Below are 26342 nucleotides of genomic sequence, written 5' to 3'. Positions count from 1 at the left end.
CAAATGCATCCATTTTGGATACGGTGTCAAAATGTCTTCACTTCGGTCAGTCATATGTAGTTGTTACAGCACCATCAAGAATTCCTGGTGTCGTGATGCTTCCTGCATAAATGAACCTCATGTGTTATGAGCATACCTGTCAATACACACTGATCTGTGAACAGTTTAATGCTGTGGATAATTCCAAGAGAATTTCAGAGACTGCTCAAACACATCCCATTTTCAGTCTTGGAGTTGGTCTGAATTGATCAGCTTGCTTGGTATCATTGAGGTCACAGATGTAAAACGAAATCATGGAACCCAATCCCTTGGCATATTTATGTTTTAATTCCTTATGTGAGATATCTTGTCTTAAAAATAGATTTAAATCCATTAAAACCTGTTTACATGCCCAATATCAAACATTGGTTATTTATGCTCTGACTTTTTGTTTTATCTTCCATTGTGAGAATTCTGATCTCTGCTGTAGGGCATTACAATACAGAAAACGGGAGCAGGAGTAGACCATTTAGCCCTTCAAGCTTGCTATGTAAAATTACTTGTCCCAAATTGGTTAAACTTAAAATAAAGCTAAAATAAAGGAAATGTTTTATTTGCTCTGGCAATAAGTACGTTTCATTTGGGACCTATGAACATTTTTTCCATTCAGTTAGAAAATTAATTTTGATGTTAAACTGGATAATTTAAATACCAACACTAATAATGTATTCTTTTCCTTGCTGCTTTCATAGGTGACAATTTCTGACAATGGCAGTGTCCCAAAATCTACTATTACCAGAGTTATAGTAAAGGTTTTGGATGAAAATGACAACAAACCTCAATTCTTGCAAAAGTTCTATAAAATTAAACTTCCGGAACGAATAAAACTAGAACGAGAGAAATCAGTTAAACGGGAACCCATCTTCCGAGTGATCGCAGCTGATAAAGATGAGGGTCCAAATGCAGAAATATCTTACAGCATTGAAGAGGGAGATGACCAGGGCAAGTTCTTCATTGAGCCTAAAACTGGTGTTGTCTCATCTAAGAAGTTATCTGCAGCTGGAGAATACGATATTCTTACGGTGAGTGCATATGCATTTGGTTGTAATATGTAAACCCTGAAATTCAGGCATGTCTGTTTATATATAAGTTGCGATAACCCTCAAATAAGTTGGGACAGGAGTCTTGTTTGAGTTGGGTGTGAAGGACCATGTTCCGATAACCATAGGGAGCAACGGCATTGGATAGTGGGGATAGGAAGACCATGGCAGTTCTGGGATGGAAAGATGGATGACAATCCGAGTTCCTTTAATGTAGAGTTGGGAAGAGCACTGATTTTGGCTCAATGTCCTGGTAAGTTGCTTGACTGCTTTTGATTGTGGCTCATAGGTGATTGCTGAAAGTCATTCTCAGCAAAACTAATCTAGCAGAAGGGGCCTCATGCAATCATATGCAAAAAAAAGGGATTTAATTCCTGTTTTAGCTGCAGATAAAGAGCACATTTTGTCCTTGCCAAATAAAGCAGCAGTGCGCTTCAAACTGGAAATGTGCATATGCTGTCTGGTTGCCAAACTGGAGCCTTGGTACTCCATGTATTGATAAGTTGCCCAAGGGCAGACCCTCTACTAATTTTTCCAGGTTTGCAATCCTGCATTTTCATCTTAGTTACTGGTTAAAAACCTCCCATTCTCAACTTCATTGTAACTAGTGGAACTAAAATGTGGTGAGTTTCTTATTGACTTCCTCATGTGCTTAAAGTAAACACTTGTTCCCAAAAGAACTGGCATCTGTAAATGGTTATTGTCCCTCAAGGCTTAGTTGTTTTGCCATCACCATGAAAAATTGTCAGTTCTGCCTTTGGCCTTGACGTGAAACAGAGCGTGGGATGCTTGCCTAGGCCTGGGGCAAGTTGCAAAAAGATACTAAGAGTGATGACCATCCCTTGAGATCTTAACTGACAAAGTTATCTTAGATAGTCCATGTAGTAGTCCATGGGTGTTGTGCCATATTTTTTATTTACGATATAGGGTACCTCAAAATAACTGAGAAACACTGTAGTATCCAATATAATGTGTCACTATTAGTTAATTAAAATTAAGTAAGCCATATGCAGTGAAGCATTTGCAATTAACCAGCCTTTGAGATGGAAGTTGGGTACCTTTTATGGATCTACAGCATGATTTTTTATTCCAGCAACTGTGGGGTGAATGTTCATTTCTTAAGAGCAAACTGAAGAGTTATACGGGTGCCTGGACAGATCAAGAAGTGACTGTGTGCTACTTATCAATACAATGATGGTTCCTTTTTTATTGCCATGTACACTAGGATTTGAAGTTGAAATAATTGTTTACTTACAGATAAAAGCTGTGGATAATGGTCGCCCTCAGAAATCATCTACAGCTCGGCTGCATATTGAATGGATTGTGAAACCCAAGCCACCGACTGTGCCGTGGCATTTTGAAGAACCTTCATTTTTCTTTAGTGTCATGGAGAGTGATCCAGTTACTCACATGGTTGGAGTTATTGCTGTTGAACCTGTTGGAACTACCCTCTGGTTTGATATCACTGGTAAGGAATCTGGTGGGGGGGTGGGGGATGTGCTTTCTGAATAGTTAAGTTGTAATGATTTCCAAAACCCAGACCTTACTGAATTGGCTACTTTGAAACATTTAATTGCGTTCCATTGGGCACAGATGTCTTTTAAGATGCTGCTTGTTATTTTTGTCCCTGCTCCTTTTGAATATGTCAGCTCCCCTCTGGGGTACACTTATAACTGAACAAGTCTAATCAATTGATAGTGAATGGTCTTCAAAATCATTCTCAGCTTTGAACCTTGAGTAGATTGCAAAAATCATGTGATCCCTGTGTCATGAAATTCTCTGCAAATTTGGTAAAATAGAGACAGGCACGATGATGACACTGATCCAGTAATCCACATGCCCAGGGTTCAAATCCCATCCTAATGACTTACGGAATATGAATTCCATTAACGGATCTGGAAAATAAAACTAATCTCACTAATGCTGTCCATAATCTATCAATAATGGTTGGTAAAAACAGATTTGGTTCACTAATTTCCTTCAGGGAATGAAATATGCCATCTTTATTCATTTGTCCTTTCTTTTGTGGCTCCAGATCCATAGCAATGTGATCGTCTGTTAACTGCCTTTGAAATGGCATAGCAAGCCATTCAGATTATAGGGCAATTCAAGATAGAGCAAGAAATGTTGACTTTACCAGCAATGTTTAGATTCCATGAGAAAATGTGGAAAAAAAAACCCTGTTATCATACATGCATGCCTGGATCATTAACATGACTGGCTGCCTATGAAAACTCCTAGCTGGTTCAGTAGTTTCCTCACAGTTGTTATTCAGGAGCAGAAACCCCGATTTATATTTACTACCCTAATTGAGAGGCACAGAGGCTTTCCGTAAGGTGTTGGTTACTTTCTGAACAAGATCAACCATTTTAGCCCCTGAGACCTTGACCTGCCCTGGTCCTTGTGTCTAAACTAAGGATTCATAAACAAATTGTGCCAGTACATTGCCTTATCTTTAAACTGAAGTACATTTTTCACACTTTTTCCCCTGGAATCACTGACTGTTAATATGTCAGTCAATGAATAGAAATGCTTAAATGAACAAGTGAATACTTACATAAAATATCTTAAACAACAAAGGTGCCCACATCAGACCCCAAATTACAGATTTACAAAGGTAATTTGTGGAATGTGCATATAATTTATTGGATTTATACGTACAGAGGTAAATTCAATGTGCTGTTTGTAGACTGAGTTTATAATAATACTGACAAGAGAAGCACATAAGTTGTAGGAGCAGAAATAGACCATTCACCCCACTGAATCTACTCTGCCATTTAAAGAGATCATGGCTGATATGAAAATCCTCAACTCCATTTTCCTGCCTTTTGTTCTCTATGACCCCTCCTTACTGATTTAAAAAATCTTTCTAACTCAGTCTTGAATATACTTTACTTAACCCCGCCTTGACATCTGTGTTGAACAATTCCATGGACCCACTACCTCCTAATCTCTATTCCAATTTTTCAGATTATGCCCTCTGATATAAACTCTCCTACAAGGGAAAACAAGCTCTCAGCATCTACCCTGTCAAGCCGCCTAAGAATCTTGTATGATTCAATAAGGTCTCCTCTCGTTCTTCTCACGCTTGTAATATCATAATCCTCTATTCGTACTGCAACAAGTACAGGCTCAATCTCTCCATACTCGGGATCAGCCTAATGAGCCTTCTTTGGACTTCCTGCAGTGCTAGTATATATTTAGGGTGAACCACATTATTCAAAGTGTGGCAAGCATTCCATTTACTTAGCTAGCTTTCTCAATCATTAGCAAGGACCCCAAAATCCCTGTGCTGCAACGCTTTGCAAGCTTTGTCTATTTAAAAATTATTCAGCCCCTTTGTTGCTCGTCGTCACACTTTCCGCCAATTTTTGTGTCATCCAGAAACACGGAAATTGCACATTCATTTCCCTCACCATAATGTGTAGTGTAAATAATTGTGGCCCCCCCAACACTGAACAGTGTTTCATTCCCACTAGTTACAGATTACTATCCTGAGAAGGCACCCTTTATCCTAACTCTGTCTTCTATTAATTAGCCAATCCCCTGTTCATGCTAGCGTACTTTCCCCAATGCCATAGATTCTTATCACGTAGACTTGTGTGCGAGACCTTATTGAATGCCTTTTTGAAGTCCAAATATATTGCCCCTACTGCTTCCCTCTTATCTATTCTCAAAGAATTCCAATAACATTGTCAAGCAACACTTCATAGAATCACAGAATCCCTACAGTGTGGGAGCAGGCTTTTGGCCCATTGAGTCCACACCAGACATTCCAAAGAGCATCCCACCTACACCCACCCCCCTACCCTAACCCTGTAACCCTGCATTTCCTATGGCTTATACACCTAGCCTGCACATCCTGGCTATTCTGGGCAATTTAGCATGGCCAATCCACCTAACCTGCACATCTTTTGGACTGTGGGAGGAAACCAGAGTACCCGGAGGAAACCCACGCAGACACGGCGAAAATACAAACTCCACACAGGCGGTTGCCCGAGGGTGGAATCAAACCAGGTCCCTAGTGCTGTGGTTCGCATTCCTAACCGCTGAGCCACTGTGCAGCCAATTCATGAAGCCACACTGACTCTGCTTGATCATATTATGTATTTCTGAATGTACTGCTTATACATTCTCTATAATAGATATCTGCATTTTCCATGTGACAGTTTCAAACTGACTGAATATATGTGTAATTTAATTCATCCTGTTGTGATCTTCCTATACTAGGTAACTAACTTGTTTAGTTACATTAAAAGAAATCAAAATACCCAAGACCAGTGAATAGAAAAATAAATTAAGATTGCATCTATTCATTATTTAGAATTTAATTATATCTAACTGTCTTTAAATCTTTTTATTTCCCAGAATTGTTGGTTATGTCTCACCAAGGAATTAGCCGCCTTAGTACAAACATGTGCATGTTAATTCATGTAAATTGTACCTTGAGTAAAAATTGGAAAACAAACAGTGAATCTGCAATCTGATACTCCTAGCAGGAAGTGGCATTGTAAGGGAAGGCACAGGTGTGCAATCTGAGATTTTTTATTTATTCATTTTAACAAACAAAAAAAAAAATCATGGAATGCATTCCTTGTGAATTCCACCAGGACTGTTGGATTGTGAAATTAGCCTTAGAATGGATTTCTTTTGTCAACCTCTTGTTGTGTATCTCGCCTTTCAACTAGACTTTCACAAACTAATTTAATTTCTTTTCTTTTCTATCCTTGCTGCCTTTTCTGTCTTCGACTGTTTCTGGCTGTGTAAGGTGACAAACAAGCTACAGAAATGTTTTGTATCTTTCAAATGGCTTGTGACCTGAACTGTACAGCAGAAGGTATCTGCTGCCATCTCATAATTATTCTTTGGTACTATGTTATAAGATCTATTCATTACATAGCAGTGAAAATCATGAATATTGCAAAATAACTAAGCAAAAAAGTGTTCCCTGAGCAACTTGTGTTCCTATTAGAAAGTTTAGCAAGTTAAGTCTTTTATATTGCCCGTGATTTCGTATGCTGTAGTTTTTACGTTAAATACTATTGTTCTCTTTTGCTCAGTCTATGTATGGATCTGTCTATATATTAAAGAAAACCTTGTCTCTGTGCATACTATCTGTAATATTATCTTTAATTTCATTGTTCATTATCTTTGGAGACTATCTATAAAAACTTACTGTAGTTTCTTTCTTTCTTCCATCTCAGTTGTGTACAGCTGCACCCACTCGCGAAAAGGTGCAATTACAGCACACTTGCATAGACTTACAGTAAAAATGTGTAGAGGAACATCTAAAGGAAATGTACATATCAAAGCAGAACATAAAACTTTAAAGTGAAGACTGATATGTCTGCGTGCCATGGTCCTGGTTGATGATCATATAAACATAAGAACTGGGAGCAAAAGTAGGCCCTTTGAATCTGCTCTGCTATTCAATATGATTATGGCTATCTGATTGGGGATTGTGAAGTTACGCTTATTCTTGAATATCATTCAACCCCTTACCTAACAAGAATTAAACTATCTGTTTTGAAATTATTCAATGATTGTGCTTCCACCATCTTTTGAGGAAAAGAGTTCCAAAGATTCATGTCCCTGTGTGATAAAACGTTTTGCTCTGCTGTAAATGGTCAACCACTGATTATTAAACATTAACCCCTAATTCAAGATTTCCTCATAAGAGGACACATTCTCTCCACATCTACCATGTCAGGGCCCCTCACGATATTGTATGTTTAGCCAAGTCGCCTCTTACTCTTCTAAAGTCCAGTAGATACAAGTTTAGCCTGTCCAATCTTTCCTCATATGGGAATTATCTCAATCCACGTAAAGCAAAATACTGCGGATGCTGGAGGTCGGAAAAAAAAAAGTGAAAGTCCTGGGCAACCTTAAGGTGGAGAGAAAGAGAGTTATTGTTTCAAATCCAGTGTGATTCTTATTTTTCATATTGGACTCAAAATATTAACTCTTTCTTTCTCTCATTCTAAATTTTGATATTATAAATCTCCTCTAAACTGCTTTCTAATCCATTTACATCCTTACATAGGGTGATCAATACTGCAGATTCAGTGTCACCTGTATAACTGAAGTCTAACTTCCCTACTTTCATATTCAGTTTACTCTCAATGAATGATAACGTTGCATTAGCCTTCTTTGCTTTTCTCACAAACTAATCTTTTGCGATTCATGCAGGAGGACGGCCAGATTCCACTGCATTTCGGAGCTTTGTCTTTCATCATTTACATAATGATTCTTTCATATTTTCCTTGTTAAAATGAACAATTTCGCATTTTTGCACGTTATACTCCATTTCTCACATTTTTGCTCACTCATCTTTATCAATCTAGGATAAAAGTTCTGTTGTAGTTTCTTTTAATTGTTCTAGCACTTTCCCTATGACAGTTGTTAAGTTTACTGGCCCGTATTTTCTTTCTTTCTATCTCTTTTGAATAAAGGAGTTATGTTTCCTAACCTCCAAGATACTAAGACCCTCCCCAATCAAGGGAGTTTTGGAAAAATAAAACCATTGAATCACTATATCACCAACCACTTTCTGAGACAAAGTCCATCAGAACCCAAGACACTCTATGCCTATGATTTGTCAGTCTGCAGCTCCAACAATTTACTCAGTACTACACAGGGGAGGTGATAGTCAAGTGGTATTATAGTCCAGCGACCCGGATAACATTCCGGGGACCTGGGTTTGAATCCCATCACAACAGATGGTGGAATTTGAATTCAATAAAAATATCTGGAATTAAGAATCTAATGATGACCTTGAATCTATCTCCAATTGTCGGAAAAACCCATCTGCTTCACTAATGCCCTTTAAGGAAGAAAACTACCATCCTTACCCGATCTGGCCTACATGTGACCCAGACGCACAGTAATGTGGTTGACTCTGAACTGCCCTCTGGGCAATTAGGGATGGGCAATAAATGCTGCCTGGCCAGCGACGTCCTCCTCCCGTTAATGAATAAAGAAACAAAAATTACTCTGGTGATTGTTATCTTCCTGATTTCTTTCCATCCAAATATTTCCTGATTTGTTGCTGCTCCTGGAATGTTGTTTGTATTCCCCAAAGTGAAGACTAATGCAAAATACCTGTTACATTCATCTGCCATTTCCTTATTTTTCACTATTAATTCTCAAGTCTTAGTTTTTATAGGACCAATGCTCAGTTTAACTTTATATAAATATTTAAACAAACTTTTACTATCTATTTTATATTTCTGGCTAACTATATCTCATACTCTTAACTTTTTTCTCCTTTTGTTTTGGTTTCTGTGTGCTGTTTCCTTTTATATTCTGTCCAATCTTCTGACCTGCCACCCATTTTAGCACTATTATGTTTTTCCTTTTAGTTTAATATTCTGTAACATTTCTAGTTCACCACAGATGACACGATTTTTCTCATGCGTTGGAATGTATCCATTCGATGTTTCAAAAATATCCCCTTCAGTGTCTACTACTGTATCTCCTTTGATATATCCTTTAACCTAATTAATTTGTTAATTCATTTTTTTCTCTGTGCTACTTTCATGTCCTCATATTTCCTTGTATTTAAATTTTAAAAAGGATCAGTTTATTAATCCTTCAACACTTGTCTGTTCTCCAAAGAGAGAGAAAGGTGAGAAAGTTGGAAACAAAATAAAAACAAGCCAGCATTTTTATCTAAAACAGTGACAAATTTGGTAATGAATTGCAGTTTGTTTTCTTTCTTTTGTCAATTCAGATTTCATTCGGTTCCACATATATGCAATGTTTTATGTTCAAAATAATTACCGAAAAAAGATAAATTCTGTTTAAGGTATTTAATTGTGAGGTGATGCATTTTCATGAGAAGAACATTGAAAGATAATAGAAAATATTGGGTATAATTCTAAGTAGGATGCGGGAGCAGATGGACCTGCGTGTATGTGTGCACAGATCATTGAAACTGGCAAGACAGATACGGAGAATAGTATGTAAAGCATACAGTATCATTGACTTTATTAAAAGGGGCACAGAGTGCAAGAGCAAAGACGTTAGACCTCAACTGGAATATTGTATACAGCTCTGGGCATCATTTTATTGGAAGAATGTGAATGTTTTGAACAGAATACGGAACTGGTTTACAAGAATGGTTCCAGGGATGTGGAACTTCAGTTATGAGGATAGCTTGAAGAAGTTGGGACTGTTCTCATTGGAGAGAAGGTGGCTGAGATCTAATCAAGGTTTTCAAAATTGTCACTGTGCTGGATAGAGTAGTTGGGGAGAAATTGTTTCCATTTGTCAAAGGAGCAAGAACAATAAGGCGTAGATTCAGTGAAGTGCAGATGAAGCAAAGGTGAAATGAAGAAAACCCTTTTCGCTCCATGAGTAGTTAACTTGTGGAACTGAACCTGGAAGCATGATATTCAAATGAGGCATTCAAGGGGACATTGGATGTTATTTAGGTAACATAATATGCAAGGGTATGGGGAGAAGACAAGAGGTTAATACTAGATGATGCTGCCCACTTAACCCACTGGTGCAGGCATGAAGAGCCGAATGGCTTCATTCTGTGCTGTAAAGCTTCCATGGTATTGGATTGAACGGATATTTTAAGTTTTTTAATTCAGTTTAGAGTTTAAGTTTTAATACCGCTGAAGCAATTAAAGTTGGACTACTCTGTGATTTCAGCATTTAATTAGATACTTGGACTGCCATATCTCCATGACCTTTAAAAGTGAAGTTATTGATAAATCCACAAACTGAATTTGTTTTGATTTGCAAATGATCTTAATGGTAGTTTTGAGTTTCAAAATAACATAAGACAATTTTGAATTAAACCAATTCCCACTAATAAAGCCATCAAAAAAATTAGCAGTAACATGATTGGGAACTGTAGCAGTATATTTTGGAGCACTGCACAATCTGTTTTTTATAACTTCGTCTTATAAAATAGACTACCTTGTGCTAGAGTCAGGTTAGATAGTCAACATGTTGCTGTCTAAATGCTATCTGCCAATGATTGAAATAATCACCTACCTGTTTTGTTTTTAAGAGTGGATGGTAGAAAATATTTCTAGTGAAAACTAGAGTAATAAAAATTGTCGAATTCTGGTTCATTATGATTTGGAATTTCTGTCTTGAGTTGTCTTAAAAACGGAGTGTTAGATAGTAGCCAGTCTTTAAAATTAATTAGAGGGCAAAGTATTTATTTGTAGTCTCATCAACATTTACTAAAATATTTTGGCCAGTATTGACATTGGAAAGGTTAGAATTAACTTATTCAGCATAACGCAACATACCAAAGTTTTCTACGGTTTAATACTAATTCCTTTGAGGATTTGGAACTTCCACTGATGATTCCTGCCCACCCAAAGCCAAGAGTTTTGTAACAAACTGCAATTAATAACTAACAGCAATGTTTTAAATTTACAAGGAAAGCTATCTTCCTATTCCTATTAATTGAATGTAGTCCAGTGAATCCCATTAACAAAATGTACAAACTAATTTGCAAAATACCATTTATTTTGTCCCACACCTTGAGTGGAAATGCTTGTGGGGTGATCCAGTTCAGGTCTTTAAAGTGATAAAAGAATTCGAAAAGGTAGATATAAAGAATTATCTTCTTTCTGGTGAGGGGATACAACAGAAGCCATAATGTAAATGTGAAAACTAAACACTTTTTTTTTCTCCAAAGAAGAAGTCTCTGCCCAAACAATCTGGCTCAGTTGACATTTTTAAGATTCGGATTGACATTTTTATTAAGTGTGAGAATTGAGGGATGTGGAGCAAAAACATTTGATTGATCCAACCCTCAACACCAGTCATAATGTTATTGAATAGCAGAACAGACCAGGTGGGCTCAATAAAACTCTGATTTGATGTTGCACATCGATTCCTTAGGAATGCTAGTGTATTAATGTGCATACCTTAGAAAGTTCCTTCACTTTATTAAGAACAGGTCTTGAAAAATATTTTACTGTAGGAAGCATGAGTTTTTTCACATTTTAACAAGCCTGAAACAATTGGCTCCTAATGAGCAGTTATTGCATGAATATTTTCTGATTTAGTTCAGAATTGATTTTACGCACTGAGTTTCTGTCAGTGATGTTGAATATTTAGTTTCGTGGATAGCTTGCAAAAATCTGCAAACACACTCTGTAAAATCATAAAAGAATGGTCAAAGATATAAAATTACATTTTGATGCAAATGATACCAGGAAAATTAACTTAAAAGATGAATGAAACCTCTATTTTGAACCTGTTTCAAGTTTTTTTCATAGTCTCCAAATATGACTGGAAAATTACACTTTAGTACATTAAGCATCTTTGGAACCACTTAGCTTATGTTAGTTGTTCACAAGTTGTAATTCATGAATCGTACATCTAATCTCAACAATTAACATTTGAGCTATGTGTGCCAACACTAGGCATATGTATACATATGTAAACACTTAGAATGCAAATACCCATTTTGATGTGCGCCAACTTTTTTGTCAGGTTTGTCGAAAAAACTGAATTCCTGGTATAAAGAGCTATTTATTATTCACTCAGCAATTGAAATTGTTAATGTCTAGAATACGTTGCAGCTTGATATTTTATGGTAACATGAGGTTTATTCATCAATTGCTTTTTCTACCTTTTTTGATAGCTATGGTAAAGATTTTACTGGAAGAGAATCATCTGTCCCAAAAGCCTGTAACTGAGCTCGACATTTTGCTCAGAATGGTGATTGTGTGATGTAGAGGCAGTTTTTGTAGTGTGTCTGTGTTTGTTGCACAGAATTTCCGGTGGTGCATCAGTATTTTGTAAGATAGATGAATAGATGCACTCTATCGTAGTTAATATATTGACTTTGTTAATGGATTGTTGTTAGATTTTCTTCAAATAATTTTGAAAAACAAATTTCCAAACTCTGGTAAAATTTGTATGAGTTTGATTTTATTAAAAACAACAAGTAGTTATTTAATTTTGTTTTAATGAGAATGAAAATCAGGAAGACTATTTGGTATCTTTTTAATTAAAAAATTTGAAAATATGCTGGCTTTCCTCATTCTCTTTGGACTACTTGATAACGTTTATTAAGAATTGTTGACGAAAAATGTCTTTCAAACACGTTTATTTCCTCTCTATAATTGCTCTTGATATATTGTGAGCTGTCTTATTGCAGTTTGTGTGGTGTAGTGAGTTCAAGAATTTGGACCCAGCAAAGATAAATGGTGAATGTTGTTTGAGGTCGGCATGCTGCGTGGCTTGGAGGGGTCTTTCAGATAGCAGCCTTTCAATTCACCTGTTGCCCTTGCTCTACCTGGTGGTAGAGATTGTGGGCTTTGGGATATGGATAAATGAGTGAGCAAACGATTGGCAAGTGGTGTGTAATGTGGGAAAATGTGTACTTGTCCTCTTTGGCAGGAACAATAGAAAAGCAGAGTCATAATTATATGACAGAGACTGGAGAATTTTGTGGTCCTTGAAAATGCATCACAAAAGTCAGCATGGCGGTATAGCAAGTAATTAATACAAATTAGACATTGACACAAATCTTAGGAGGACGGGCAGGTAGTGTTGAAGAAGTGGGAGGCTGCAGAAGGACTTGGACAGGCTAGGACAGTGGGCAAAGAAGTGGCAGATGGAATACAATGCGGGAAAGAGTGAGGCTAGGCACTTTGGTTGGAAGAATAGAAGCATAGAGTATTTTATAAATGGGGAAAGTCTTTGAAATCTGAAGCAGAAAGGGACTCCGGAGTCCTAGTTCAGGATTCTCTAAATGTTAACATGCAGGTTCAGTCGGCAATTGGGAAAGCAAATGCAATGTTAGCATTCATTGAAGAGGGCTAGAATACAAGAGTAGAGATGTACTGCTGAGGGCTATGTACGGCTCTGGGCAGACCACATTTGGAACATCGTGAGCACTTTTGGGCCTGATATCTAAGGGAAGATGTGCTGGTGTTGGAGTGAGTCCTGAGGATGTTTATAAGAATGATCACAGGGATGTAGGGCTTGTCGTATGAGGAGCAGTTGAGGACCCTGGGCCTGTACTCAGTGGAGTTTAGCAGGAATGCGGGAGGTGGGGTGGTGGGAGTCTGATTGAATACTGGGTGGTCTGGATAGAATGGACATGGAGAAAATGTTTCTATGTGTAGGAGAGACTAAGACCCAAGGGCACAGCCTCAGACTGTAGGGACAAACCTTTAGAACTGAGATGAAGAGGAATTTCTTCAGCTGGAGAGTGATTAATTTGTAGAACTCATTGCTGCAGAAGGTTGTGAGGCCAAGTTATTGAGTTTTATTCACTCAAGAGACATGGGCGTCATTGGCTGGCCAGCATTTATTGTCCATTGCTAGCTGCCCCTAAGAAGGTGGTGGTGAGCTGTCATCTTGAGCCGCTACAGTCTGCATGCTGTAGGTTTCATGCGTCGTAGAATCCCCACAGTGTGGAAACAGGCCATTTGGCCCAACAAGTCCATCACCGACTCTCTGAAGCGCATCCCACCCAGACTCACCCCCCACCCTCATCCCTGGATTTCCCGTGGATAATCCACCTAATTTTTACATCCCTGGACAGTGTGGGCAATTTAGCATAGTCAGTCCACCTAACGTGCACGTCTTTGGACTGTGGAAGGGAACCAGAGCAACTGGATGAAACCCACGCAGACGCAGGAAGAATGTGCAAACTCCACACAGACAGTCACTTGAGGCTAGAATTGAACCCGGGTCCCAGGCACTGTGAAGCAACGGAGCTAATCACTGAGTCACTGTGGCGCCCTTAATATTGGCTGACCCATAATGCCTTATGATTTTGACACTGTGACAGTGATGGAACGGTGATATATTTCCAAGTCAGGATGGTAAATGGCTTTGATGGGAACTTGCAGGTGGTGGTGTTCCCATGTATCTGCTGCCCTTGTCCTTTTAGATGGAAGTGGTTGTGGATTTGGAAGGTGCTGTCTGAGGATCTTTGGTGAATTTCTGCAGTGCATCTTGTAGATGGTACTTACTGCTGCTACCATTCGTCAGTGCTGGAGGGAGTGGATGCTTGTGGATATGGTTCTTATCAAGCAGGCTGCTTTCTCTTGGATAGTGTCAAGCTTCTTGAGTGTTGTTGCCTGCATTTATCCAGGCAAGTGGGGAGTATTCCAACACATTCCTGACCTGTGCTTTGTAGGTGATAGACAGGCTTTGGTGCGTTACTTGCCAGAATATTCGTAGCCTCTAACCTTCTTTTGTAGCCGATATGTTGAAGTGGCAAGTCCAGTTGAGTTTCTAGTCAATGGTAGCCCACAGGCCCCAGGATGTTGATATTGGGGGATTCAGTGATGGCAACATCATTGAATGTCAGAGAGCGATAGGTTCTTGATTGATAAGGAGATTAAGGTTTAATGGGAGAAGGCAGGTGAATGGGTTTGAGAAACATATCAGCCATGATCGAGTGACAGAGCAGACTGGATGGTCCGAATGGTCAATTTTTCTCGTGTTTTAAGGTTTTATGGTAAGTGGAATTGTATGTGAAAGTAGGGAAATCTTGCTCCCCTGTACAGGAATTTAGCGAAGCCACAGCTTTGATCACCTTAATGAGGGAAATACTTGTATTGGAGGCAGTTCACAGAAAAGATTAACTGAATTGGGATGAAGGAGTTGGGGAAAGAAAAGTTTAAGTTGATTTTGACGTGCTGATTGTTAGCTGGAAGATTGAGGACATCTTACTGAAAAAATATCAAGGATTTGATAGGATAAATGCTGAGAGAATGCTTTGCCTCATAGTCTCGACTTTTGGAGCAGTTTCAAAATAAGGGGCCTCCTATTTAGTGTGGAATTAAAGGGGATTTTCTGTTTGTGTCATTGACATTAAAAAAGTTTTTCCCCTACATCCACCCCAGTGAGCACTAGAGACTGGTCACCGAATATATGCTCCATCGACTTGGACAGATATTCTGTTGACAACGGAGTAGAGAGTTATGCAGGGCAGGCCAAAAAGTAGAATTAAGACCACCTCAAATCAGCCATGATCTTATTGACCGGGTGGGGCTGTCTCGAGTGCCAAATAGCCTACTACTACTCCTCGTTCCTCTGAAAGCAGAGAGCCTTAATTACCTTGATTATTGTGATTTGTGAAATCACAATACTGTGAATTAAAAATATTTCTATTAGAAACATGCATGCATCTAAAAATAGGAAAGAGACTGCTAATAGACAGAAAGAAAACTGATAAACAGATGTACTTCCAGGAAACATTTAAAAAACATCAAATTTAATATGCACATGTCTTCTATGGTTACCAACTGATGCTGCCAGTTTTATCTAACTCCTCTCTCAATGCTAAAGCCTATTCCCATTCCCTTCTGTCACTGCTGATAATTAAACTGTCAGTGACCAACCTCTCAACGGCTGTAGTCCAATCAGAAACTCCATTTTTACCTTGCAATGTGATAGTAAGCCATATTACTGTCTTTTTCACAAAATGAAATGTAGTTCTGAGCCTATTGAACCACTGTTTAATCAAAACATCTTCCATTTCGCCAGAAGTCCTTATTACATAAAAAGAAGCTTTTATTTTTCCTGTTGAAGTCACATTCTACAAGGGTTCAACACTCCTTGTATGTTTTTGCATGTCCAGTGAAGCAAGACCAATTTCTTTTATTCGCATGTAACCTGATAGCTGAACGGAATCTGTTTCTTTTTGTTATATTTATCTTTCGGTTTTCTTAAAACCAGGTGGCAACTATGACAGCCGATTTGATGTGGACAAAGGTAGTGGAACCATCATTGTTGCGAGACCACTTGATGCAGAACAGAAATCAAATTACAACTTGACAGTGGAAGCAACAGATGGAACAATGTCCATCCGCACTCAGGTAATCGAATTACTGATAAAGGATTTAGATTCAGGGGAAACAGTTGGCTTCAGTTTTTTCTCCCTGCTGTAGCATTGCAAAACACAAGTTTCATTTTAAAGTTATTGGTTTATAATCTCCTAAAATCTTCAATGTTGAACTGCTTTCTGGTGGAAAATTAATCTTGTTCCCTGTTTATCAAAGCTGTTCATTCAGGTGGTCTTAGTTTTAAAATTATTGATGGTATGTAATTTCTCATCTGTTTTGGGGCAGTTTGTAGTTTTAAATGTTGCCTGTAATTTGGAAGTCTTCATTTCGCTTGATATAAAAACTACCTTAGTTTCGTAAAAAATGTACACTGATTATGTGCTGAGTTGCGCAAAGTATTTTGTTTTTATGTGGACTGATCATAGTCTGGAGTTAGTGGAAATACCACATTTAAAGAATAAAAAATCACTGAAGTTCCAAGTAATTAGTTGCTTGTGAGACGAGACCGTGGAAAAATTTCAGGTGGTCTGCTTTAAATGAAAAATCACATAAAATAACTTGGAAAATACAAGACCAAAATTTAGAAATGGAACTGGAAATATTTATGATAAACAATTACAACAGTACCAAATAGAATTCAGCTTCAACTCCAGCACTGGAACTTTTGATAGTTATTTCTGAAATAATAGTCAGTAGAAACGTTCACATTGGTAGACTAAGAGGTTGTTACTTTATATTGATAATTAATTACAAAGATTCTGCTCTCACTCTCAGTCGCTCTCTCCCCAATCCTCCTTCCACCTTTTCACCCCCGCCGCGCGCACACGCTCTCTCTCTCTCGCTCCCCCTACCCCTCCCCTCTCTCCCACCTCTGAAACTATCCTGTCACCAGAGCTAACTGGGATCTAGACAATGAAAGGCATGGCTTCCAAAAGTGGCATCATTGAAGTATATCCACAAGGACCTGGAGCCAAAGGAACAGAGTTAGGAGAAATTGTCAGACCTCCTAGAGTAACAACAACACAGTTGTAGAAATGGGGCTAACGAAAGACTTAAAATACAAGGGGTGAGAGTTTTAAAACTAGAAACAATGGGAAGTAAGGCCGTAAGATTTTGATTTTTGGAACCACCAATGCCTGAGATAGACAGTTAAGTATTCATAATTAGGAACGGAGAAACCTAGAAAATAGGAGCTGGAATAGGCCATTCAGTCCTTCAAGCCTGCTGTGCTGTTCAGTATCATCATGGCTGATCATCTAACCCTGTAATCAGTTCCATTGTTTTATAAATTGTTGATAAATGGTGGACACTAGGAACCTGAACAGGAGGTCATTGGAGTATAATTTAAAATTCTTGATCACATTCAGCTTTTCACACCCTGAAGCAAAAATGTTTCCCCACGAGCTCACTGTCTGGAAAACCTTTTCATATACACTAGGTGTGATTAACCATTTTTGTTGTAACTAAATACTTTTCCCTTCAATTATTTTCACTATCTCTCACACTGAAACCCAAGTACTGGTATTCTGATTCCCTTCTGGTAGTTGCAACTAACACCGTGTCTTGGCACCTGTTGTGCAGCCTGATAAATTGAAATGTTATAGATAGTGATATGTAGTGTGTATTTGTACAAGACAAATTGCTTCCCTTGCTTTTAGATCATATTGTTTAATCTGGCATTGTGTGCCAATATATAACATACACCATGCACATTAACTGCTTTAAAATGTGGAAGAAAATCATGTGTAGCATTCCAAGTTTCGATGTAAGTTCAGTTATTGCTGCCGTGGATTAGTGGTGCCTTAAGTATCCTTTGTCAGTAAGCATCAATTGGCATCAATATCATGAAGTATGACAACTGCAATAGAATGATACAGATTTAGAAAGCTGGTAAGTGTTGTACAAAATGAGCATTCTTCACATGCTTCATCAATGAACTAATTGGAGATAAGTCGTATATGATGTCAATGTGATATTTAATTTTCCATTCCTCTTTCTGAATGTTTGGATAGATTAAAATTTTTATTTGAACAAGTGAATCACTGCAGTCAGCATCACATCTGCCCTCAGCAGTAGGAGTCAATGGAATGAAAGTCAAGATAGGCATGCTGTTATCTGAAGTTGTCCAAATGCTTGCAATATAAGTTTCAGAGAAAAGTATTTTAAATTCTTGATGCCATGCATGGCTTATTAACAGTTTGAGCATTTACGAATGCATTTAAGTCTTGCTAACTTGGATGAAAGAGGGAAAAGAGTGAAAGCTACTTAAAATAGAGACTGTAAGGAGCTAATTACAAATCCATTTATATTTTAGTTTGTAGGTTTTCATAAGATGGTTGCATTTACTCATGCTCCACAACTGTTCATCCAAGTATGCAGTTAGTTCATTAGAATTAAAAAATAAATTTATACAAAACACTTGACTGCTATGTTTCATTTTTTTAGTCCAAGTGTAGGAGCCTGAGTTCAGTGGCAACCAAGGAAGCTCCCCAGATTGTGAGCTAATCAACTGGTTAAGAGCTGACCAGTGAGCTTCATGACCTATCACAGGCCTTGCCAGAAGTTCCCAGCCAGTCAGTGGCTGGCAGATTCTAGGTCCTGAAATCCATCAGTCAGGCTTAGTCTTGAAGTGATATTCTTTAGCTTCTCAGGGCTATGTGTTGAGGGCAAATGAAGGCTATCACCAAATCTGGAAGGCAGATCATCCTGTTCAGATGCCAGCCATATCAATAGTGAACTCGGTCACTTTTCTTGTTGGTTGGGAAGACCAGAAATTGGGCGTGTTGTGGCCCTCAGCTGACTTAATTGATGACTTAAAGACCTTAATTGCTGGTGAGTAGAAACAGTTCCTGATAGATTTAATTGATGAGGGGGCAAGAAGAGAGTGAGGATTTCTCCAGGGCAACTTGCCATTTATGTCTCCTTTGCACTATTTCTCACGCCACCCCCAGCGAGGGAAATGTTCTTTGCCCAGTGTCTATAATTCACTTTGTAATGCATGCAATATTTTAACTTGGTCTTGCTGTGTCATAAAATGAAGTGGTTAAAAACGTGTCATTGAATGATCGGGTTGCAATTGTATTTTGCTATGCTAAAGAACGTAATTGAGTTACAGGTCTCGACTTTAAAGTTTTATCTCATTTCAGGTATATATTAAAGTGATTGATACCAATGACCATCGCCCTGAGTTTTCAAAGCCAAAATATGAAATAAATATCCCAGAAGATACAATTCCTGAATCTATAATTTTGCAAGTTAGTGCCACTGATAAGGACGAGAAGAATAAGTTGATTTACATCCTTCAAAGCAGCACAGATCCAAGCAGTCTGAAGAAATTTCGGCTGGATCCATCCACTGGGATTCTGTTTACAGCTGAAAAGCTGGACCATGAGACGAAGCACCAGCATATTCTTACTGTTATGGTGAGTGTGATACCCTTTGAAGAAAATGTATTTTCTTGATTCATTTTGGCTTTTATCACAGTCAATTCCTTTAATGATTTTGTGAATATGTACTTTTGCTGACTTTTTTTTTAAGCCATCTTTCACCAGTTAAGTTTGATTATAAACAGAAGATTGAGGGACTGGTTTGATTCTCTTCAGAGTGAAATATGGCAGTACCAGAGACTGGAAAATTTCTCCACATCTGGAACTTGTCACTTTATTCATGTGCTCTGGATTTATGATTTTGTAATCCTTTCAGCATGATCGTTTCAACTCCACTGGAGATCTGTTACAGTCATGGCTGCATCTTAAGGGTTGAGACTGTGCAGCAGCATTTAGATGAAATGTTCCTAATGTACCTGTGACCCATGCGTGTGAGTGAAGGGTTCCATTGCAAATGTACCTGTATACCCATCCATGCATACAGAAACTGCAGTGCAGATAACAGCCAGCAATTTTGGGAGATGGTAGTACACATTTAAGAATCCGAATTACCCATGCTATCCAGATAACATTCCAAAATTATGTACAAAAAGAGATCTAGTTCTTCCGTTGAAGATGCTGGAAAAAACCTCCTTATTGATACAGGCCCACAGCAGCTATATGGGAGAAATCAACATGCTGGGGCCTATCTGTATTGATCCTTGATTCCCTTGGGATGATAACAGAATACGTGGTGTTCCTTGGGTGACTCACTGTGAGGATTCTCTCTTGGCGAGGAGAGCTGGTAGTATATCAATGAATTGGATGAAGAGAACACCTGTATTGTAGCTAAATTTTCTGATGATATGAAGGTAGGTAAGAAACTATCAAGAAGGCGGACTGCCCAATTAGAGTCACCAGTTTTCCCTCCATTCTAATTTTAAAGAGGAAGCAGGTGAGGATAGCTGTTAGATTGTCAACAGATTTGTTTTTGTGACAGTATGCATTATTCATTTCTTCCCAAGGTCCGGGATCAAGATGTTCCTGTCAAACGCAATTACGTGAGAGTCATTATTAATGTTGAAGACACCAATGACCATGCACCATGGTTTACTAGTACCTCCTATTCTGGTCGTGTGTTTGAATCTGCTGCCGTTGATTCAGCAGTGCTTCAAGTTACTGCGCTGGATAGAGACAAAGGCCGAAATGCTGAAGTTACTTACACTATTGAATCAGGTAATTTTCAGTTTCCTTGGCTTGAGACTCGAGCTACTGCTCGTATAGTATGCAACAAGAAAGGTGGAAACTATCCAACAGAACAGTCAGCAAATGTAGAGAAATAAGTGAGGGTAATGTTTCAAATGTGTATCCTTCTTTAAAGCTCTAAAGCCAAGGACAATGTTTCAGTGTTTGTTAGAAAGGGAGGGAGAGAAAGCAACATTTAGTCAAATGATATTGAAGGAAGTTAATAGCCTGAATAATCTTTAAACTACTGGATAGAAGATTATTAGAAAAATAAGATATTGTGGAGACGTTAAATGTGAAAACAAAGGCCTGGTTAGTTTGTGCAAACAAAAAAGTGAGAAAATGGGGAAATTTGGGAATTTTCTTTAAAAAATATATGTAGGAGTTTGAAATGAAAACAGGAAATACTAACTGGCTACAAATACGTGATGTCCATGTAGCATGAGAAATAGACCCAATGCTGGTTATGTAACACCCTACTTATTCTTCATCCTTTTTTCTCTTCTCCCCATACCCCCTCCCAAATTGATCATATAGCCAGATACAAAACTGGTCACATTTTAACTTTACAAACAAACTGTACCTCTACCTAGCACTCTGCCACTGTAACCTTCCAGTTCTGTGGAGTAAGTTCAGGTGTACAACCATTGAGAATGGAAAATCATAGTGAGCTTTCACATCCATATTGCTAATATTGCACCCCTGGTGTTTCATGTTGGTGTCTGCAGATTTGTTAACTTCCATCTGTTGTGTCCATTTTCATATTTGAATTAGGATAAATAATAGGATTGTGTAGTGATGAATCTAATTGGCACAATACTAACTTAGAGGCATTTTTTTCCTATTTTCCCAGTATTGTGATTTGTACAAATAACAAAGAAACTGGAGGTGGAAAGCATAATGAATTTTGGATTAAGCATATTGCAAGCACATTCCTTAGATATCTGAAATGATTTTGGCATTATTTATGATACAGTTTCAGTTTGTGTCAAAGGCTAAAATTCTGAATATCAAATACCACCAAGAAGTGAAGTATTGTGATATTTTATCATTAGATAGAATACATTTTGTAACATTAGTGATTCAATGTTTTTTTAAAATTTGAAATGGTTTGACTATGCGAGTTACTTTCACGTCTGGCAAAAAAAAGAATTTAGTTTATTAAGCACAGAACAAGGTAACAGTCCAGACATTCTTAAATTGAGCTGTGGATGCCATTACTCATTTTAAATAAAGGACCAGATTTTCACCTTGGAAGCAGAAGGCAGGAATACCGTACAATCACTTGCCATGTTTTAATTCCAAGAAGTTGAGGATGGATTTGAATTGGGGCCACTATCTCCAAATGTAGGCACAAGATGGAAACGGAGGTAGACAAATGGTATGATGCTTGGATTTCCACTCCGTTTTGTTCACAATTTGTCGGCCCCCTCGCTCTGCACCCCACAATTTATTCTCTCTATCCTCTTTACATCACCAGTAAATTTAGATTTCCAGATTCGCAGCATTGTAGATAGTGTAGATGATAGCCTATCAAGGTCCCTTTGTAATTTTATGCTAAATGCATATGCAAAACAGTAGTGGATGGAGTTCAATATAAGCAAGTATGTGGTTATCCATTTTGAACTGCAAAAGTACAGGTCAGGTTTCTTTCTAGACGGTATGAAGTTAAATACAATCAAATGCCAGAGAGGTCTGGGGATACATAGATCTTTAAAATAGCATGAATTGATGCAGAAAATAAACAAGAAGGCTAGTGGAGTGTGGCCTTTATATCTAGAGGATTGGCGTGTAAGGAATGCGAAGTAATGCTGCAGCTATACGTAACTCTGGTTTGACCCACTTGGAATACTGTGAACAGATCTGTGCACCACGCCTTAGGAGCATATACTGGCCTTGGAGGGAGTACATCATTAGTTTACAAGAATGATACCTGAACTTCAGGGGTTAATCTATGAGGAGAGATGAGATATGTTAGACCTGTTTTCTATAGAATTTAAAAGATTAAGGGGTAATCTGATTGAAGTTTTCAAGCTATTAACAGGAATACAGTGTCAATACCGTCAGGCCTGATGAAGGATTCCAACCCGAAACATTGACTTTCCTGCTCCTCTGTTGCTGCCTGACCTGCTGTGTTCCTCCAGCTCACACTGTGTTGACTCAGACTCCAGCGTCTGCAGTTCTTGCTGTCTCCAAGCTAAATTATTGTCACTGATTTGGAGATTCCAAAATTAGGGACAAAGTCATAGAATCATAAAATCCCTACAGTGTGGAAACAGGCCCTTCAGCCCAACAAGTCCACATTGACCCTCAGGGCATCCCACTCAGATCCATCCTCTGAAAACCCACCTAATCTATACATTCCTGGATACTATAGGCAATTTAGCATGGCCAGTCTACCCAACCTGAACATCTTTGGTCTGTGGGAGGAAACTGGAGCACCCGGAGGAAACCCACGCAGACCCAGGGAGAATTTGTAAATTCCACACAGACAGTCGCCCGAAGTTGGAATTGAACCTGGGTCCCTGGTGCTGTGAGGCAGCAGTGCTAACCACTGAGCCACCGTGCCACCCTGAGCTGGGTTTCTTCACAAAGCAACAGGCCAAGTTGCTGACCAAACAAAAGTTCTGACAGAGCAAGCACAAACTGCATTTCCACATTTTTCTTTTAAATTATTCGTGAGATTTAAGTGTTGTGAGCATTTATTTTCCATTCCCCACTCCCCAGATCAGAGTCATTGCTGTGGGTCTGCAGTCACATGCAGATCTGGATGGCAGATTTCCTTCCCTAGAAAGGACATTAGTGAACCTGAAGGGTTTGTCATGGTAATTAGTACTTGGTTACTTGGTTGCCACTGGACGAGTTATTGTTCAGTTTTTTTTTTTAAAAATGAATTTAAAATTTCACCAGAGATTCGAACCCTTGCCTCCAGAAAGTTAGCCTAAGTTGCGGAGTGCTAGTCACCGACATTACTACAACATTCCTCTTATGGGGAAGTAGCAAGTTTCAATGTATCAGTATCAGGTCATTGCTTATAGATTCAACAGGATATTGAGGAACAATTTCTTTACCCAGAGTGGTGAGAACGTGGAACTGTTAACCACAGGGACAAAGACCAGCAACAACTGAGGTTAACCACAACAAATAGTCCGAGAATGAAAGCTGAGAGCAGGCTAAAAAAAAACCTGTTATGGCACTTCCAACTCAGGTAGATCTGGTTTCATTGGAAAAAAAAAAACCAGTACACATCATTCAAAGCTCTGAGTCTGAGGATTAAAGCCAGGAGAGATGTTTAGGAAACACTTTACTCACAAAGAGTAGTAGATGCTTGAAACTCTTCCACAAAAGCCAGTTGATGCTGGGTCAGTTAGTTTTAAATGTGAGATTGCTTAATAAAAAAATTACTAAAATATTAAGGGATATGGGCCAAAGGCAGGTATATGGAGTAAGGCCACAGATCAGCCATGGCCTCGTTAAATGATGGAACAGGCTAGAGGGGCTGAATGGCTTCCTTCTCTTCCTGTGTTCCAGTATTCACTAGTTACAGAACCATTGAGCCCTATAATAACGCTGGCCTTTGAAATGCCGATGTCACTGTACAGATGGTCAATCTATCAATCAAAGTCAGTGATCTGCTGAATCATATGACCACCGGTTCAGTCTTCAAAAGTTTCAATATATTCAGTTTTAGACCCTTTGTTGCCACACCAGGCAACGAAATTCAACCATTACTGTTGTTGAATTTTTGACCCAATAATGGACCCAGCTTTGTAGGGATTGTTTACATTGTTGTGAAGGGGACTTTTAGGTTTTTTTGACTGTTTTGTGAACTTTTAATAACTTTAGCCTTCTTTGAAGAGTTTATTTTTCAATGCCTGTTTGTTTATTTATACAGGAATGTGTGTTTACAGGATGGAAGATTTTTCTTGCAGTATAAAAGGCTCTTTTATTGACCGTTTTATGAATTTCTAAAAAGCATTTCTTTTCCTATTGTCTGTTTTGAATGTCTGTTTATTTTGACAGTTCAAAACAATTCATAGGTATGCTTTGTTATTATCGGACTCATTGATTCTGTAACTAGATGTTTGAAGAGAGCTTCAAAGGTTGAGCAGGTCCTTTACAGACATTAATGCCAAATTCTCCTTACTATAGAAATCTGAAGAACACTTGATCAACTAGACAAAGCACCTTTTAATGCATCCAAACATTTTTTCCAGAACCAAATTGCTATTCACTTAACATTTTAAGAACAAAGCTCTATCAGCAACCGCAATACTGAGACATACTTAAATTATAATCCCTCGCCTAAGTATAGAATGTGAAGTTGACAACCCATGTAAACTTGCCTGCCAGAAAGTTCCTGACTTTAGTGTAAGGATGTCTACGTTCTGGAGCCATAAACTGTCTCCTCCAAAACTTTGCTGGACTCGGTCAATTTTTCAAGTGGTTTGAAGTTCTGTCCATGCAATGAGATAGGTGAGGACAGAATTGCTGACTGTGAGCTCGTTATCACAAGGACACCGAAGTCCCACAGGATAGGAATGGGGGCAGCAATCCTGGATTTGGGGCACATTCACCATTTCTAAGTTCCCCAATCTCTGTTTCTACACAACATTAGGGTCAAAGTTATAAATGTTCCTAATTCTAAGAGATTTGATGGTGGTGACACACTTTGATCCTGTTTGACAGGAGAAGAGAGGTCCTAGAACTTAGATTACGCTGCATTTCTATTGCAAATATGATGTAGACGCTTAACGGTCAAATGTTGCCAGAACTGTGCCATCTGTCATAATGGCGAGGGTGTCCAATTTGTCTGCATGGAACTGATGGTTAAGAACCTTTGCATTTGTGTTGTGTGCCTTTTGTACAACTTAATTTTGATGTGGAGATGCTGGTGTTGGACTGGAGTGGACCAAGTCAAGTCTCTCAACGCCAGGTTATAGTCCAACAGATTTAATTGAAATCACAAGCTTACAGGGTGCTGCTGCTTCATTGGGTGAAGTGGAACGAAGTACACAGACACAGAATGTTTATGCAGACAGTTAGTGTTAAGATAATTCCAGGCAATTAAGAGTGTCAAAAGATAATACAACTGGTGTGAGTGAAGTGTCAACAGGCTGAATAACAAGTCTTTGTAGGCTCAAAAGTGTCAAACAATGAGAGTTACGTGTCATCAGCTGAATAGCAAGTGAAGGGATGACCTGTGATCTGATGATTAATGACAAAAAATGAAAACAGGGTGGCAGCAGAGACAAACCAAATGGCTGGAATAACATGATAGGTATAAGAGCCTTCTAACAGCTGCCTAACCTCAAACAGACCACCAGTCGCAGCAAACAACCCAGCCTTCAGGAGAACAGCGACTACAATGCCACACAACCCTGCCATGGCAACCTCTGCAAGGCATGTCAGATCATCAACATGGATACTACTGTCAAATGTGGGAATACCACCCACCATGTACACGGTACGTCCTCATGTGACTTGGCCAATGTTTTCTACCTCATAAGCTGCAGGAAAGGATGCCCCGAGGCATGGTATATTGGCGAGACCATGCAGACGCTATGACAACGGATGAATGATCACCACACAACAATTGCCAGGCAGGAGTGTTCTCCCAGGTTGGGGAACACTTCAGTGGTCAAGGACATACAGTCTACGATCTTTGGGTAAACGTCCTCCAAGGCGGCCTTCAAGATATACCACAGAGCAGATAGCCAAGTTCTGTACCCATGAGGATGGCCTCAACCATAATCTTGAATTCATGTCGCGCTATATGTAACCTCACCATACTGTTCGGTATCTGTAAAATCTTCCTTACTGTTCTGTTTTGACACCATCACCTTGATAACTTTGATCTCTCT

The 26342-nt window shown here is 38.7% G+C and overlaps 1 protein-coding gene across 8 annotated transcripts in view; it reads left to right on the top strand.

Moving 5' to 3' along the window:
- The window catches only part of fat1a (FAT atypical cadherin 1a), a 182126-nt gene that overhangs the window by 96767 nt on the left and 59017 nt on the right, over window positions 1-26342 (top strand). For all 8 annotated transcript variants that reach the window (XM_048603528.1, XM_048603549.1, XM_048603536.1 and 5 more), the window contains exons 5-9: window positions 732-1061; window positions 2337-2547; window positions 15762-15901; window positions 19015-19290; window positions 20259-20469. In XM_048603528.1, coding sequence (XP_048459485.1) covers window positions 732-1061; window positions 2337-2547; window positions 15762-15901; window positions 19015-19290; window positions 20259-20469 — 1168 coding nt within the window. The remainder of the gene's footprint in view (window positions 1-731; window positions 1062-2336; window positions 2548-15761; window positions 15902-19014; window positions 19291-20258; window positions 20470-26342) is intronic.

Source organism: Rhincodon typus, chromosome 1 (assembly GCF_021869965.1).
Source record: "Rhincodon typus isolate 14 chromosome 1, sRhiTyp1.1, whole genome shotgun sequence".
Classification (NCBI taxonomy): domain Eukaryota; kingdom Metazoa; phylum Chordata; class Chondrichthyes; order Orectolobiformes; family Rhincodontidae; genus Rhincodon; species Rhincodon typus.
The sequence above is the reverse complement of the archived record's forward strand: the minus strand, read 5'-3'. Positions and strand labels throughout refer to the sequence as shown.